General features: G+C 45.3%; 1 protein-coding gene across 1 annotated transcript; it reads right to left on the bottom strand.

Annotated features, from left to right (window-relative positions):
- Positions 1 to 3,406: 3,406 nt before the first annotated feature.
- LOC132567381 (vomeronasal type-2 receptor 26-like) lies at positions 3,407 to 10,596 on the bottom strand. The gene is made up of 3 exons (XM_060233056.1): positions 10,456 to 10,596; positions 6,301 to 6,427; positions 3,407 to 4,326 (listed from the first exon to the last, which is right to left on the bottom strand). The coding sequence occupies exons 1-3, from the start codon at positions 10,594 to 10,596 to the stop codon at positions 3,407 to 3,409; spliced, it is 1,188 nt and encodes a 395-aa protein (XP_060089039.1).
- Positions 10,597 to 18,168: the final 7,572 nt, after the last annotated feature.

Genomic DNA, 18,168 nt, shown 5'->3' with positions numbered 1-18,168 from the left:
AAGAAGGAAGAGCCAGTTGCTTGGTTGGAAAAAGAAGTTGTTGTCTCTGGAAAAGGCAGCAGGAGAGATCCCTGACCATACGGGTAAGTCTTTCTAGTTGTATCAAGGGAAAGTTTAGCAAGCCGTGTTTATTTTTGTTTACACCAACCTTTACTGTATGTATAGTTCACTGCTGCACTAAAAGTTTTCATTACCCACCTATTGTTTGAGCACTGTAAATAAACTGTTGTTGTTGTCTAATTGCCTGGGTCCTCACGTCTCCTTGGTCACAGGTACAAGCTTTTGCTAAAAAGGAAGAGACAAGGGTGGTTGTGTTCTGGGCCCTCCCTTACAGGCCCTTGCCAGAGTGGTAGTAGCCAGTAGAAGGTCTTTTCTGGTCCCCATCTGTGTGACATAGACTTTGGTTATACTCTTCTGAGGAGGAGGCAGGATCTGGTAACCTGAAGGGGGAAATTGCCTTAACAGTAGCAATTAAATCCAGCTGTAGGGGGCGGGCCTGGCACTTCTGGTCTCCATTGAACTGTCAGTGGAAATCCAGGTTTTGAAAAGTGAATCTCTGGACCTAATTCAAGTTCTGAGGATATGTGTTAACATTTATCCCCACCCACTGACCAGCTACTGTCAATGAGACCAGCATATAAAGAGCTCTTAAAACAGAAGAAGCTGCTTTTGCTAGATCCCAGTATGAAGAACTTGATCTTGCAGTGCAGGAAAAAAATGAGCCAAGGTTTTGGAACCTGGTGGTATCCCTAGCTATGGGCAAAATGTCTCCTTTGCTCAAATCAGTGCCAAAGGCTGGCATTTTCATTTAGTCAAGTCCTTGGCAACTCTATCAGTGGTACCCATACTGCTGATCCATAAACTTCTCGGTTGAGCTCCCTCGATGCACCTCAGTGACCGCCAGTCATGGCATCTAAGGTGAAAAGCCTTATTGACACTCTCTCATGTGGAAAGGGTCCTGGAAAATACATGATCCCTCTGGAGCTTTTAAAGCAATTTTCTGATTGGTGGGCCCCTGTATTGGCAGAGGTAGTTACCTAGATAAACTCTTCTGGACTCCTTCCTGCCGGCTGGAAACAAAGTATTGTTGTGCCAATATACAAAAAGGACAATAAACTGGATCCTCATAAGTGCCACCCTATCAGCTTGTTGGATATAGACTCTAAGCTTCATAGTAAATTTTTCTGGAGAAAACTGGAAAGACTGGGAAGCTGACAATCAGGTCATCTCACCAGAACAAGCTGCTTTTACGAAGGGTCAAAGTACTAAACTCTGTGCTACCATCAGCAACTGTCTAATGTTGCATGGGCTAACTATAGATTGTGTAATGGGTCTCACTAACCCAAATGTGACCTGCCACTTGCTCTCCTTGTCCACCAGCCTCTAAGGGCTTGCTTTCTTTACACAAAGACACAAACCGGCCTGTTGGGGAGGGGGGGGGGGGTGGCCTTTCCCCCAACCTTCTTGAGTGATTCTAAAAATATATAATTTTTATTAATTTTCCATAATGGTTACATAGCTCGTTAAACGCTAAAGAGGAATATGAACTATAGTTAATAAACACTGTGACGGACCGAGCTTGGTTATCTGGTGGGCCCCAGCGGTGTCTACCTCTCCTGGGATTCTGATCTGAAGGGGCCATTCCACTCCACTACCTCAGGGACTGGCTGCCATCATCGACCCTGTCTTGGGCCCTGGTTAGGTGGGACAGCTTCCTAATCTCCCAGTGGAATCATTCGGAACCCACCTTGGGGCTTCCAGGACCTATTCGGGGCACCTGCAGAGTTGGTAAGTTGTCATTTTACCACTTTTCTCCTCCTTAGGGATTCTCTAACCCACTCCTAGTGTTCCAAGTGGTTGGGTGAACTATGTGGTACTGAGAGACTTCACTCCTTCAACATTCAAAGGATTTATTTCAAACTCACCACTATATGCAGGCACATCAAACGTGAATGGAAGAAATAAAATAGCGGGGACAAAAATGTTTCTTCTCTCTCCCTCCTCTAAACTCATGCCCTATCTAGGTGGTATACAGGGCAGGTGCAGTACTTGGTTACCTAGGGTAAGCTGGAACAACATATACCCCAAATGGCCACCGTCTCTGGCCCGGGAGCAGGGCTCCATACCTGCCTTTGTCTGCTGCAAGCTCCAACAAACTAACTTTTCACCCAAAAACTAAATCATATAAACAGCAGTTCCTGCCCAGGAACGGGCTCTCCCTCCTGCAGCATTATGGGGCATATCTTCTTATAACCATGATGGATTTCTTGTCCTCCTTAGGGAGTTGCCCTCAGATTACTGGTTCAAGACAGAGGGGAGGGGGGAATGAGGAGATTAGGCCAAGGCCTACCCTAAATTTGATAGTCTCCTCCCAGCCAGGCCACTGAAAGTTAAATCTACGCACAATATAGTGTTCCTTCATAAACACTAAAAGTGGAGAGAGACTCCAAACACAAACAAATGAAATCAGTGTAAACTATTAGGGATAAAAGATTAACATGATGATAGTTGTTATTAGGATAAACAATTTAACACCCAATAGTTCATTTTTTGCTTTAGTACACAAAATAGCTTTGCAGGTTTTCTAAACAGCTGAAAGAAGCCTTGCGTATGAAGCTGTAACCTGCGGGTTGGCTACCGTGAGAAACTTCATAATGATCTCAGAATCAGAGTGACCAGAGAGACTACTGGAATAATAAATTTAACGTGTATCTCCTGATAAAATCAACACGAGAGCAGAACATGTTCTACAGTTTTGATAGCACCAGTGCTACAAGGGCAGGCCCTCTCAAGCGTCTTTCTATATTTCCCCTCTAAGACCACAGACATTGCTGACATTTCTATATACCTGCTGTTTTCCAGTGCCAGAAAATTTGGTGCTTCACAAATATTTGGCTGCCATTCAATGCCAAGCACCCTCTGATTGATGACAGCTTTTGCCTGATCTAGACCCATAGCTAGGAGAGACTTTAGGGGGAACCTAAGGTCATTAGCTTGTGATGGACCACAATTAGCCAGGTGGATGAATTTTTAAGTAAGGTTTCCATATGTTATGAAATGAACCAACAGTTGTATAGTTCTGATGTTTACCTTTTTGAATAGAATAAAACAAAGTACTTATACACATTATAATAAGAGTCTCTTTTGAAGTTCCTAGTTGATTTTTTTTTTAAAAATGCTCATTTTCACCACCTGCATAAGGAGCTATAATGAACTGAAACTGGAGCAAGCAGAGAAGACGCAGAAATTTAGGTTCCTGTATTTACTGTTCCTTAGAAGGTGATCTCTGCTATTGAGATCAAACTGGAACAGGGGGAGAATATTCAGAAATGTAGGTTCCTGTATTTCTTGTTCCTTAGGAGGTGATCTCTGCTGTTGAGATCAAACTGGAACAGGGGGAGAATATTCAGAAATGTAGGTTCCTGTATTTCTTGTTCCTTAGGAGGTGATCTCTGCTGTTGAGATCAGGCCTCAGGAAAATAATGTAGCATTTGGGAAGGAAGATGCAGCCCAGGAGACCAGCACCAGAGGCCAAGATGGAGAAGACCTCCACGGCCACCATAGCCTTCCCTTTCGTGCTCAGGTAGGTGGGCATGAAGGAGATCCACACGCTGCAAAAGACCAGCATACTGAAGGTGATAAACTTGGCTTCGTTAAAGCTGCCGGGGAGTTTCCTGGCTAGGAAAGCCACCACAAAGCTGACCAGGGCCAGAAATCCCATGTATCCCAGGGCTGTGTAAAACATGATGACGGACCCCTCATTACATTCCACTATGATCTCCTTGGCCAAGGAATGGAAGTCCAAGTTGGGGAATGGGGGAGAGGTTCCTAGCCAAATGGCAGAGATAAAAACTTGGAGGAGGGGACATGCCAGGACAATGGAGTTCACTCCTTGTCTCCCCAACAGTTCCCTGGCCCTGTTTCCTGGCTGAGTGGCCAAGAAGGCCACAACTACCATGATCGTTTTGGCCAAGATCGAGGAAAGAACAACACAGAAGTTTACAGTAAATGCAATTTGTCTCAGAAGGCAGGTGACCCTTGTAGGTCGACCAATGAAGAGGAAGGAGGAGAGGAAGCAGAGCAGGAGGGAGCTGAGGAGGACATAGGTGAGTTCTCTGTTGTTAGCTTTGACGATTGGTGTGTCTCGATATGTAATGAAAGTTGTCAGAACTAGGGTTGTGATCAGAGACAGCAAAAGAGCAAGAGAAGCCAAAACCACCCCCAAAATCTCTCGATAGGAAAGAAAGCTTATGTTCTTGGAGATACATTGGTCTTTGTTCTTGTTTGGATATTGATCTTCTGAACATGGGACACAACGGTCAGCATCTGGAACAAAGAACCACTGATTAATGAATTCCAGCACAACGCAACTGATGTTTGTATAGTATTCAATGCAGCCCTTATCCATGGAGATGGGATGATACACTGTCTAGCTAGTGGTTCTCATGCTGTGAATCAGAGGTTGAAAGTAGATCCCAACTCTCTTAGAGGTTAAGCCAGGAGGAAGAAGACGGAACAGAGAATCTGGGATAAGACTGAGTTTCCTGCTGCATCTTATTTGTGAAATATAGCCTGTTGCATAATAATAACAATAATGTTATATATTAAGAAATACTAAGCAGGCAACAGAGAACAGAAACTGGTTTGCTATTATGAGCCATTTTGATATTATTACTTGAGGAGTAGGGGAGCAGCACGAAGTTACACTCTATGTAGGTCCCCAAAATGACACCTGTATAGAAATGGGCCCATTTCAAAATCTTTCAGAATGACTAGTGTCAATCTAAAGGTGCAGATTCTCTTTGACATCCCTCTTTTTCTACTTCTGCAATTTAACCAAAAATAATTCTTCATAAGAAATGCAACTTTTTGAAGTTCATAAGAGAAAGAAGTTCTAGAAGAGAAAGAGAAGAGCAAAGTTTGAGTCCAGTGGTACGTTGAAGATTAACGAAGTTTTATTTAAGCTATGACCTTGGGGCATATGCACACTTCCTCAGATATACTGAGATAGAATTGAACATCCCATACATATAGGCAGAGGGTGAACAGCAGATCCTATGTTCAGAGTAGCCTCTGTGAACCTGAAGCGTGCACAGTGTGAACTCGCACAGTTATTTCTGCAGAGACTAAACAAGAGCCATACTAGGTATGCTTTGCACAGAGAATCATACTTGAATATGGAAACATATATATTTTGATTAAGCCTTAAAGCATATCTGATACTGAGAGTTGTACTTTATACTAAAGAGCTTTACTTTGTATTAAGAAATGCAGTCATATTAAGAGACCTGCAAGAGTCCTCGAAGCAATAGAGCCGTTATCTCAGACAAGATGCAGGGCAAGCACTTCCTAAAAACTTCCACATTCCAAAAGCAGAGATGGGTCAAGACAACTTCGCAACTTTGAGAGAGGGGAAGTCCCATCCCATAATAGGACTTCGCATTTCCGTGACTACTTGTAAGCAAATTGATTTTTCCCTTGAGAATAGCCACTGCACAAAAAGTGCAACTTTGAAAAACGTGTTAATACAACACTTTTGGCTCCAACTCCTATATCTCGGGGAGAATATCATCCAATAGGGAAGGGACGAGGTCATGAAGTCATGTTTAATTAACCAATTATCATTCATGGCACCACGCAGCACTCAAAATCAGATATGTATAGAATCAACTCTTGAAGAACATGAACAACACAAAGAACTGATAAACACACTGACACATAGAGACTTGTGAGTTGTGATTCTTCCTGGTTTCTCGATTAATTAATACTCCTGGGTTCTGAGTCAGAGACACTGCGATACAAATCCAATATCTTCTTCTTCTTCTTAACTACTATTTCATTGTATCTGAGGAAGTGTGCATGCACACGATACATCATACCTTGAATAAAACTTGGTTGTTCTTAAAGGAGCCACTGGATTCAAACTTTGTTCTACTGCTTCAGACCAACGTGGCTCCCCACCTTGATCTATCTAGAAGAGAAAGAATTATCCAGATCATCTCCCCAAAATGAATTCAGTGACGAAGACAGAAAATCTTTCAATCACTGTACGAGAGAATCAGTTTTTTCGTTATACAGACTGTGTGAAGTTATCAGTGATAGTTTCAGGGCTGAACTTTGTATGGGGCCCAATAGAAAGCTGTAGCTCCTTATCTGAGGTATACATTATAATGTCAAAAGGCAGGCATAACTCTGTAATTCCAGAGTCTAAACCTAAGTGGCATTTGCAGCCCTTGAGAGCCACTCAGTATCCAACAACTTTGACCCTTTAACTTGGGGTTTCAAGATGCGTTGAACTACCTGTATGGTCAGAAATCATCCCTTCAGGACAAAGTTTACATTCATAACAGCAAGGCGGCTTTTCTTCTAGAACTTTTCTGCTGTACCCTGGCAGGCAGCTCTCCACACACCTGGAAGAGGGCAGCTTCTAAGTGGAAGAAAGAAGAACTCGTGAGATTTTCTGAATAAGTAGGATTGCTTCCACATCCTAATAATTCTCCACGATGCTCCCTAAGGATAGACATGAACCAGAAAAATACAGTTTGGTTTGTGGTTTGTGGCTTGTCCCGTTTGTAACCCATGAACTGTCACAAACTCTTAACCAGTTTATGTACTGGTTCAGTTTGTGAGGTAGACGAGGTGGTAGAATGCCCCTCCTTGGCTTGCTAGATACCAAGCTCACAAGATCACCAAATTACTCCCTTCTACTTAAGAGTAGAGTTATGGGGTCAGAGTTAGGGCCCCCCAAAGTAGGTGCCCCCAGGAAAGTGCCTGTCATTTCCCCTTGAACAAGATCTATTCTATACACTCCTGAACAAGCACCTGTCAAAACGACTGCAGCAGTCATTCTAACAGGCTCAGGTTCAGGAGCTTCAGGAGTGTATAAAATTGATCCTGTACAAACTTGAGACATCACAGTATCAGGGGACCCCCCCAGATGTTCCTCAACATGCCCTCCAAGTTGTTGCTTAGTAGTTATGTAAATACTTTGAATGAGCACAGACAATCTGTCTGGAAATGTCTCTGCTCACAAACTGGCACAAACCTCCACAAAACGAATGAAAGTTCATAGTAAGTCCACGCTAAAAAATAAATTAGAAAGGCTGGTTGACCAGCCATAAACTTGACTTCATAAACCGCAAACGGGTCAAAATTTGCCTTGAACTTCAGCTCATGCCCTTCCCTAGAACTGTCTTGTTACTGTGGATGCAGAGGCACTCTAATGACAACACAGTTTCCCCCGTTTCATCTTGACTCAACCTGGAATGGAAGAAGAAGAAGAAGAAGAAGAAGAAGAAGAAGAAGAAGAAGAAGAAGAAGAAGAAGAAGAAGAAGAAGAAGAAGAAGAAGAAGAAGAAGAAGAAGAAGAAGAAGAAGAAGAAGATGAAGATGATGATGATATTGGATTTCTATCCCGCCCTCCACTCCGAAGAGTCTCAGAGCGGCTCACAATCTCCTTTACCTTCCTCCCCCACAACAGACACCCTGTGAGGTGGGTGGGGCTGGAGAGGGCTCTCACAGCAGCTGCCCTTTCAAGGACAACCTCTGCCAGAGCTATGGCGGACCCAAGGCAATGCTAGCAGGTGCAAGTGGAGGAGTGGGGAATCAAACCCGGTTCTCCCAGATAAGAGTCCGCACACTTAACCACTGCAGCAAACTGGCTCTCCAATGTCTTTCTTGCATTAAAGAACTATTAAAAAGGGTTTTCTTGGGCATGGTGCTATGAGTCACCATTTTAGCAGGATCAGATCTTTCTAGGAAATATGCGTATTTTACTACAACCAATAAAACCAAGCTTTGGGAGGGGAAAATATACCGTTCTGCAGACCAACTTCTAAAGGAAGCTGGCGTTTAGTCTGTTCTATAAATGCAATGTTATACTCCCAAAGGTTTTGTGAACATTTTTTTCAATAATATTGACTTCTTCCCCACCTGCGTAGCCCAAACAATTGCATTTGCATTAATGATGAAATCTTTGCCTGGGGGGGCTCTAGGATCCATCCTTCCAACTTTCACTTGCGCTGAAGATTGATTTGGGGAAAAGATCAAGTTCAGAATATCATAGCCAGCTGATTCCTTGTAATTTCCAGTGAAGAACACTTCCTCGCCAGCAGTGTTGTTGAAGTGGGTGCTTCTCAAAGAAGTGAGGATCTGAAATGAAAGAGATCCTAAGAAAATGATGTCACTGGCTATATGACAATGAGAAGGGACATTTTCAGGTTTTGGTGAGCTGTGTGCATAGATTTCTCAAGACCCCCTTTCCTTCCAGCATCAGGCCCCCTGCTTATGCCCTCTCCTCCATCTCATGCCACTCACCTACCTGTGTGCCTTCTTCCTGCCCACTTGCATAACCTTCTATTGTGTTTGCTCACAGCTTCCTGCCCACTTGCAGCCCTTTCCCTGGCTATAGCAGTGTGTGTAGCTGGCAGCATCAGTTGCCAGGAAGAGAGCGGTCGGGGGAAGGGGTTGACACAACAGTGAGCCTCAGAAGAAATCCTGGTCCCCAGCAGCTGCCCCTCCTCAGGGTATGCTTACACTGGCCCTGACCGTTAGGAGACTGGTACTTTGGGCATTCTGTCTGGGCTACCACAAGAAGAGATGATAGTTTCTGTAGTTGCTTCCTTAATGGAAAAGCTAAGGGTGAATTCTTAGTGGGTACAAATACTAGCTGACTTCTTCACGTTGGGGAGCATCTCTCATAGTAGCTGCTTTCCATGATATACACTCCATATGCTTGGATGGAGGATGGAGGCAACAGAAGTTTAAGATGATGCACCTGGTTATCGAGAAAGAAGGTGGGGAATGGGGGGGTGCATGCTCTTTGTATCTGAGTGGCTTTCCATAGTGTTCAACAATGTCCCCTCATTGTTTTGTATAAGCGAATGGGTGGAGTTCTCTCAGTATACTGAGAAAGCTTCAGTGATGTGATGCCAACCCGACTGTGCTAGTGCATCAGTCAAGTATAACCTTGGTAGCACAGGCTCACTAAAAGCCATGGCAGAACAGGCGATTCCACGAAAGACTGGCCATTGCTGACACTGGGCAATCAAGGCAACCCATGAAAACAATATACTTCTAAATATATGGATGGCACATAGTCTACTTGTGCTGGGCCAGTTGCACAGGTTGAAAGTTGAGTACCAGGTCAGATTCATGGTTTTGGCTATGACTTTAAGGCTTTGAGTGGTCTGGGACCAAAGTATCTAAAGGACCGCCTCCTCCACTATGTCCCTGAAAGGGCGTTAGGCTCTACCAGTCAAAATCTGCTAGTGATCCCTGAGCCTAAAGAGCTCCAGCTATCTTCAATGAGGGCCAGGATTTTTTCAGTCCTGGTCCCGACTTGGAGGAACACTCTGCAAGAAGATGTTCCGCCAAGCCTTTGCATAAGGACAGCAACGGTTGCCATGCTGGCGCCTTTTTCTCTCTACCACTGCTGGGGGGAATCCCCGCATCCTCAATGTAACGGCTGGGAAGTGAACAACAGCACTTTAAATGAGAAGCCACTGGGATTTAAAACTTCTTCTTAATGTAATTGGTTTTATTGACTTAAATGTATGTATTTTATTCTTGTGTTGTACATCGCCCAGAGCCTGGCGCTGGCTGGGATGGGGAGATTCACGAAGTTACATATAATGTAACAACTACAACAGAATTTAACTCTGTCTACTGCATAGCTGACTGGATGTATTGCACACTGTTCTACTTGTAGTCTAATCTGTAGTTTGCTTTGAGTCTCAGCAAAATAAGGTGGACCATAAATGAAGGAAATATATTCCCATTCAAGAGGTTCAGAAGGGAAGCTGGCCATGCAGAATGTGTAATTGAAACCATAGAAAACTCTGCTTGCAGAACCAGATAGATTCTGTAAAAGATGGGAACGAGAGAGAGAAAAGGAAGCTGCAAGCCCCCTTGTAACTCACACCAAGGCCTTAGGGTTGTCAGCCCCCCTAGTGCAGGCCGGGGTCCCTTGCCATCAGGCCCTGTGTCCAGGAAAAAAAGGAAGGCCTAGGCCACCTTGGTGGCATCACACAGGAGGAATCATCCCCATGGCACTGATTTCTGGGTGATGCTCTGGTATGTGGGCAAAAACTCTTCTGTAGAAGTTATCTTAACATAGTTTTATCCAAATATGAGAGCCAGAAGGGACCTGGAAATGCCACATGGCCCAAAAAGGGCAGTTTAAGAGGTGAGGGAGATTGCTTTGTTTAAGTAAATGGGGACCCTGTGAACAAAAAAATAAGAGGAACTTATGCTGCTTTTTCTGCACAAGGAAAACAACTCTTTGGCTGCTGTTCCTCCTTCTTTGTGGCCAAAGAAATGGAAAGGGAGAAAATCAGATTAATTCGTTTACTTGGGATGGGTCAGTATTACTGTAGCATTGACCCATCTTGACTGACATGCTCTAGGCTGTCCATTCCTTGACACAAGAGCCACGTAGCCTACGGAGGAGGTTACCTGCCATGGCTGAACATCCAGAAGCCTCTTGCCATTCCTTATCATTGCACGTCTTGATGCAAAAGTATACATGGCATGTAAGGCGTGTGCCACGGAATAGGCAGCATTATAAACATTATAGCTTTTCCCAGTCATACTCATTTCGAAGAGAAAGGGTGGGAGGGTCTCAATGTCCTCCTTCTCTGTACAGTTCTTAACGATCCCAGAAATGTCATCATTTGGCTTTTTAAATATACATAAGAATACAAGTTTCCACCATTCTTTAAGGAAGACATCTCCCTGGGGCTGGCGTGGATCCAAAATCCGGAGAAATCTGTGGAATCCCGGAACATCACTTGTATGGCCTCTGAAGGACAGGGCACCATGGAGAGTCTTTACAGCGCTCCAGGTAAAAGTGAAGCCAAATGCAGCCAATTCCCACTGGCTCGTCACAATCCAGATCTTCTCAACATATGTATTATTCCTTAGTCTAGAAGTCCAAAGGGGCAGGATTAAATTCCGTATGGAATTTGAGTCACCAGAAACAACAACAACTTTGGCCTTATGCTGCGTGAGAGCTAAAGCTAGATTAAAATAAATATACATACTTGCATAGTACAGTGAGATTTCAGATAAAGTCCGTATAGTGAACTCGACACAGATGTTGTTCTGGTCAAGCATTGGTGTTAGGGCTCGGACGAAGTTTTCACCGCTGTCATCATCTGAAGCAACAATCCCAATCCAGTTCCAGTGGAAATGAAGAAGTAAGCGGGTGATCCCCAAATACTGTGAGACTTCACTGGGGTCGATCCGGTAGAAGGAAGGAAATATGGTCCTCTCTTTAACAGGATTGAATGAGCCATAACCAAGCTGGAGAAAGGGCGGGAGGGAGGGAAGGAGGAAGGAAGGAAGGTTTTTAGCTGGAAAACAGATGGCTAAATGTTGTATGCGGCTCCACAAAAATCAGGCCCATGGAGGTAATCTCAAATCCTGGTGACTATTTTCCTGTTTTTTCAGAAGAAATAATTTCTATTGCTAGATATTACTGTTTCAGGGTTCAATCTACTGATCTATCTGGGCTCTTTTAGACAATGAAGGTACTTGGTTCAGCAATGCAGCCAACTGGGCCATTAACTGCTTGTGAGAAAGAGAAATGAAGAATCTGCTCTTGGACACATTGTGTGCATACATGTGTGTGTTTGTGCCTGTGTGAGTAATTAACACATGGAATTCACTGCCGCAGGAAGTGGTGGCAGCTATAAACGTAGCTTCAAGAGGTGACTGGATAAATATCTGAAGCAGAGGTCCATCAGTGGCTATGAGCTACAAGGTATAGATGGAACACTCTCTCTGAGGCAGTGATGCTCTGTATTCTTGGTGCTTGGGGGGCAACAGTGGGAGGGTTTCTGGAGTTCTGGCCCTGCAGGTGGATTTCCTCATGCAGCCTTGTTTTGGCCACTGTGTGACACAGACCATAGAACTGGATGGGCCATTGGTCTGATCAGTACCCAGGTTAAAGTCACTCTTTAATCAGGGTGAGAGGAAAAACTGAATTAGGAATACTTCCTTTAAGCCTGGAGGCTGGTGAACCAGAAGAGTAGGGGCCATGACTGAAATCTGGACGGAGTGTAGCTGAATCTAACCAGCTCACCAAAGTTCCTTCAAACCACTGACATTGTTCTCTGAGCTGTGAGAATTTTCTGTGGAAACATTTGCCTGGATGAATTCCCCTGGAAGAGTCTTCCTGGGAGTCTTAATTTGTCAGGAAGACGATTGCAAAAAGCCCATCAAAATTGAGAGGCTCTGACATTTCTGCCAGCACCACTATCTCAGTGCAGCCACAGAATGCCACTTCCCTAATCTTACACAGTAACTTTCAGTTCATCTCCTTTGTATTTAGCCTACCAGCATCAAGAAGAAGAAGAAGATGATGATATTGGACTTATATCCCACCCTATACTCTGAATCTAAGAGTCTCAGAGTGGCCACAATCTCCTTGACCTTCCCCCCCCCCCACACACACACGCAACAGACACCCTGTGAGGTGGGTGGGGCTAAGAGAGCTCTTACAGCAGCTGCCCTTTCAAGGACAACTCCTACCAGAGCTATGGCTGACCCAAAGCCATTCCAGCAGCAGCAAGTGGAGGAGTGGGGAATCAAACTCAAACATGGTTCTCCCGGATAAGAGTCCGTGCACTTTACTACACCAAACTGGCTCCATGAGAGCATTTAGTTTCTTTCCAGACAGAAATCATTCTCGCCAGCCGCCAGGATTTCAGGTAATATTCCTAGTTCAGTTTTTCCTCTCACCCTGTTTGAAGGGAGATTCTAACTTGGATACTGTTGTCTTCTGCCAGGGAATAAAGACTCAGCTTGATCAAGGTTGAACTTGTAATTCACATTTTAGAGTAATTCGAATCAGAGAATTCTGAGATTTTGGAGATTTTGCATATGTAAAACCAGGTCAGGAGAGTAACAAGAATCAGATGCTGAGGGGACATACACGGGATGCCATGATCCCTCCAGTAATATTTGCTGTGGTGATCAGTGCCGTTCTCAGGTTCAAGAGTCTTATGGAGGAGGAATATTATAAGGTGGGAATTTAGGGCATTCGGATTCATTGCCCAATATCCTTTGGGAGGCCCCTCAGCTATCACTGAAGCTGCCACATCACAGAGTGGCCAAAAGCAGCAGACCACAGTGACTGCCCTGAAGAGAGTACAGACTGGCTACATGGAAGAGGATCAGAAGAACATGTAAACTTGCCTTTAGGCATGCAAAGGCCATTCTCATAAAGCAGTTTTACTGACCCATAATGCTGGTGCACCCTGACCTGGATAGCCCAGGCTAGCTCTATCACATCAGATCTCAGAAGTTAAGCAGGGCCAGCCCTTTTTAGAACTTGGATTGGGGACCATCACGCAAGTCCAAGGTTGCAACACAGAGGCAGGCAATGGCAAACTGCCTCTGTTAGTCTTGTACCTAAAAACCCTATCGGGGACTTCCGAGGAAGGAAAATGCCGAGCTGAGCTGTCTCTCATAACAGGAGCAGGCTGAAACTTTTGTTCGGGGTAGTAGAGGGCAAATTAATGCCTACTGCCTACTTTTCTCAGTGAGAGAAAGGTCCAAGACTTGCACGGAAACTTTGATAAGAGATTTACCTTGGCTGAAAAGGAGCCCTGGAGGGGACTTCTTTGAGGGGTCTTGTGGAGTCTGCATAGTCAACGTCTGCAAAAGTTCTCAGAGTCATTGATTTGACATAAGCTCATCAGGATCCTAACCTTCTTGGACATTTCTAAACGACTAAAGCTTTGAAAGACCAGTGGAAACTTGGATAAGTGGAGAAAAAGGTACAGAAGTTTTCTTTTCATTCCGGAGCTATTTATAGCTTAAAGGGACAAAATTAAAAGGTGGGGAAAAGAAAAATAGAAAGCTTGCAAGAAGAAGAAGAAAGGTGTGAAGTTTGGATTGTTTAAATATAAAGGACAGTGCTAAAAACTGCTAAAAAGTGAAAAGGAATTCATTGTTTAGTCTATTTGCGGTTTTGTGGTCTCGAAGCAAAAGCAACTACGTCACAGACCTGCAGCACTTCTGAGCAAGACAGGAAGTACGTCAAGTATCGTGAGATCTTCATGAGAGTTGAAGGTGACAGAGGCAGGAAGCAGTAAAGAAAAAAGCCTACTCTATACCATAGAGAAACATCGGCAGCCATTGCTGGGAGGCCAAATATAAAACATCGTTTTTAAAAGAATTTGGGACATTAAAAATTGTCAGAATCAACTGGAAAAGGGTAAGAAGATAAGAACTATTGGCTACATTATTTGTGGACTCCTAGGGTGATTTTAAAAGGAATTTTTTTTTTTTTTTTGAAGAGGTAAAAAATTGCGGCCGCCATTTTGGAAATTTTAGAGACTTCTTTGATAAATATCTTAACTTTGGGGGCTCAGAAACCAGCGAAATTGGGCTTGCTGGAAAGGGCAAGCCCTATTCTATTGAACCTGACTGTCAGATTGCAAATTGGTGAGGTCAAAAATTTCGTCATTTTTTAAAGGGGAATTTTTTAAAAAAAATTTATATCTTGGTCTAGGAAGCTCAGAAGAAGATAGAATAAAGTTTAACTAAAAGAGTAAATTCAGATCTTTTGAATTTGGTAGTTAAACTTGTAATTTGTGAGACCGAAACTTTTAGTATTTTTATTTTTTTATTTCTTCTAACCCTTTGTTTTTTGCTTAAATGTCTGAACCCAAGCAGACTCGACAAAGGGCTCTTTCATTAGTAAGTAAGTAGTAAGTAAATAAATTTATTTTTATATCCCGCCCTCCCCCGCCAAAGGCGGGCTCAGGGCGGCTCACAGACATGGAATACCATGAATTACATAAAATACAATCTAGACAGGCAATTTAAAATACAATTCAGTTACATAGGTTGGTTAAAATAAATAAAACAACTATTATGAAATTAAAATTAGTTAAGGTGCTATAGATCACAATCGTACATAAGATGGCTAGGTAGCTACAATTCAGTTTAGTCAGGTTCTGTCTTAAAAGCAAGGTGAAAGAGAGTGGTTTTGCAAGCCCTGCGGAATTGATTCAGGTCCCGCAGGGCTCGTACCATCTCTGGAAGTTGATTCCACCGTCGAGGGGCCATTACTGAAAAGGCTTGCTCCCTGGCTGTCTTCAGTCTAGCCTCTCTTGGCCCAGGGATTTTTAAGAGGTTTTGAGAGCTAGATCTCAGTGCTCTCTGGGGAACATATGGGGAGAGGCGGTCCCTAAGGTAGGCAGGTCCTCGGCCATATAGGGCTTTAAAGGTAATAACCAGCACCTTATAGTGGACACGGTACACAACCGGCAGCCAGTGCAGGTCCTGCAGCCCAGGCTGCACATGTTCCCACCGTGGTAGTCCCACTAACAGCCTGGCCGCCGCGTTCTGCACTACCTGAAGTTTCCGTGTTCGGCGTAAGGGCAGCCCCATGTAGAGGGCATTGCAGTAGTCTAATCTCGAGGTGACCGTTGCGTGGATCACAGTTGCTAGGTTGCTGCGTTCCAGGAAGGGAGCCAACTGCCTCACCCTCTTAAGATGGAAGAAGGTGGATCTAGCAGTGGCAGCTATCTGGGCCTCCATTGATAAAGAGGATTCCAGTAGCACTCCCAGGCTCTTGACCCTGCGCACTGGTATCAATGGCGCACCGTCAAAAGCCGGTAGGGTGATCTCCCCTCCTGGTCCGCCGTGGCCCACGCAAAGGACCTCAGTCTTCGCCGGATTCAGCTTCAGCCCACTCAGCCTGAGCCAGCCAGCCACGGCTTGTAGCGCCCAGTCCAAATTTATAGGGACATCGCCAGTCCGGCCGTCCATCAATAGATAGAGCTGGGTATCATGAGCATACTGATGACAGCCAAGCCCATACCTCCGTGCAATTTGGGCAAGGGGGCGCATGTAGATGTTAAACAACATCGGGGAGAGAACTGCCCCTTGAGGCACCCCACAATGAAGTGGGTGTCTCTGGGACAGCTCCCCAATTGCCACCCTTTGTCCCCGACCTTCGAGGAAGGAGAGCCACTGCAAGGCTAGCCCCCGAATTCCTGCATCGGGTCAGCAGCTGATGATCGACCATATCGAACGCAGCCGATAGGTCTAGCAGCAGCAATACTGCCTAGCCGCCTCGGTCCAGTTGCCGCCGGAAGTCATCCATGAGGGCAACCAAGACTGTTTCTGTCCCATGGCCCGGGCAGAAGCCGGACTGGCATGGGTCCAGGACGGAAGCGTCCTCCAAAAAGTCCTGTAACTGCAACGCCACAGCCCTCTCAATAATCTTGCCCCAAAAGGGCAAGTTTGAGACCGGTCGGTAATGTGCCAATTCAGCCGGGTCCGATGTAGCTTTTTTCAAGAGAGGGTGGACCACTGCCTCTTCCAGGGGTGTTGGAAAGGCACCCTCTGAAAGAGATCGATTTATGATGTCCCGTATAGGCCTTAATTAGCCAGGAGGGACATGGGTCCAGATCGCAAGTTGTGGATCGTGCAGTGCCAAGAATTCTGTCGACTTCCTCCAAGCTGAGCGGGTTGAAGCAATCCAGGGTTAAATCAGAAGACACGCATTGGGCCTCGAGTTCACTTACTGCATCTAAGTTGGCAGGGCAGTCGTGGCGGAGCGATTGGACCTTATCTGCAAAAAATTTCGCAAAAGCCTCACAGCCTATCTCCAATTCCTTAACATTTGAATTGCCCTGTGGCAATGTAGTAAGATTCCGAATGATTCTAAATAATTGAGCCGGGCGCAAATTTGCAGATGCAATCTTAGCTGCAAAGTATATTTTCTTTGCGGTCTTGATTGCCATCTCATAGGACTTCATAAGCTTCCTATAAGATGTTCTAGTCGCTTCGTCGCGGGTACGCCGCCATTGCCTCTCTAGCCGTCTAAGACCTTGTTTCAGCTGGCGTAATTCCGGGGTATACCACGGGGCCAGCCTAGTCCGATGTCGCAGAGGGCGTCGAGGTGCGATCTCCTCAATGGCCCTAGAGAGCCAGCTATTCCAGGTCTCAACCAGGCCATCAAGGGAATCGCCAGAGGGCCAGGGATCCCGCAGGGCCATTTGGAACCGTTCCAGGTCCATTTGGCTCCGCGGGCGAGCCATAATAGGCTCCATGCTTAAACAGGTTTGGGGAGGCATATCTACACGGGCCTTGAGGGCGAAGTGATCTGACCATGGCACCGCCTCTGCGGTTATATCAGTCACTGCAACCCCGGCCGCAAAGATCAAGTCCAACATGTGTCCAGCCTGGTGGGTGGGGGTTGCAACAAGTTGAGAGAGTCCCAGTGTCGCCATGGAAGACACTAGGTCCGTCGCCTGACTGGAGGATGGGTCATCAGCATGGATGTTGAAGTCACCCAGGATTATCAACCTTGGGTGCTCCAGCGCCCAGCCTGTTGCCGCCTCGAGCAGGGATGATAAGGCGCTGGCTGGTGCATTAGGCATATGGCCATATCGCCAACCCCTCTCCAGCCTCCCACGCCAGACCGGCACATTCAATACCCTCAATCTTTGGGGCTGGGAGCGCCCTAAAGGAGTAAGCCTCCCGCATAAATAATGCCACTCCTCCCCCCCGCCCGCTAGTCCGCGATTGGTGAAAGACTGAGTAACCCGGGGGAGCTGTTTGCGAGAGGGCTACTGTATCACCCTCCCGAATCCAGGTCTCAGTCACGCAAGCCAGGTCCATGTTCTGTTCGAGCAGAAACTCTCGAAGGATTGAGGTCTTATTATTAATGGACCTGGCGTTGCATAACACCAATGATGGAGGCGGGTTATTCAGCCTGGCCCTGCTACCTGTCACCCTTGGGATGGGACGCAGATTGGAGGAGGACCGAGCACTGTCATGTCTCTGTCCTCCTCCCTTATAACATCTGCTCCCACCGCCATACCTCCCCCTCCCCAGGAGCACTGGAATCCCTGAGCCGGCCATTTCTCGTTGGCAGCAGCTGCTATGTTAACCACTGTCAAGGCTGCTATCAAAATTACTCTCACACTACTCCGTCCCACTAGGTCCTAGTCTTCCAATCAACCTAAAAACCCCACCCAAATTCCTTTGTATATATTTGGTAAAGTTAATTCGAATAGCAATCAATTTTAGTCCCCCCTTATTAACCTCAAATTAATTGGCTAAAAATTTTATATATCCAATCCAAAATATACAGTAAAATAGAATAATCAAAGAGTCAATTAGTAGCAAAAATTCTTTTTT

Source organism: Heteronotia binoei, chromosome 2, assembly GCF_032191835.1.
Source record: "Heteronotia binoei isolate CCM8104 ecotype False Entrance Well chromosome 2, APGP_CSIRO_Hbin_v1, whole genome shotgun sequence".
Lineage (NCBI taxonomy): Eukaryota > Metazoa > Chordata > Lepidosauria > Squamata > Gekkonidae > Heteronotia > Heteronotia binoei.
This window is presented reverse-complemented; position numbering and strand designations above follow the sequence as displayed.

Excerpts from the sequence above, each read along its gene's own strand:
- LOC132567381 (XM_060233056.1), bottom strand. The coding sequence starts at position 10,596 with ATGAGTATGACTGGGAAAAGCTATAATGTTTATAATGCTGCCTATTCC. Across the intron at positions 6,428-10,455 it reads TGGATGTTCAGCCATGGCAG|AAGCTGCCCTCTTCCAGGTG; the intron begins GTAACCTCCTCC and ends TCTTCCACTTAG. Across the intron at positions 4,327-6,300 it reads GATGATTTCTGACCATACAG|ATGCTGACCGTTGTGTCCCA; the intron begins GTAGTTCAACGC and ends TCTTTGTTCCAG.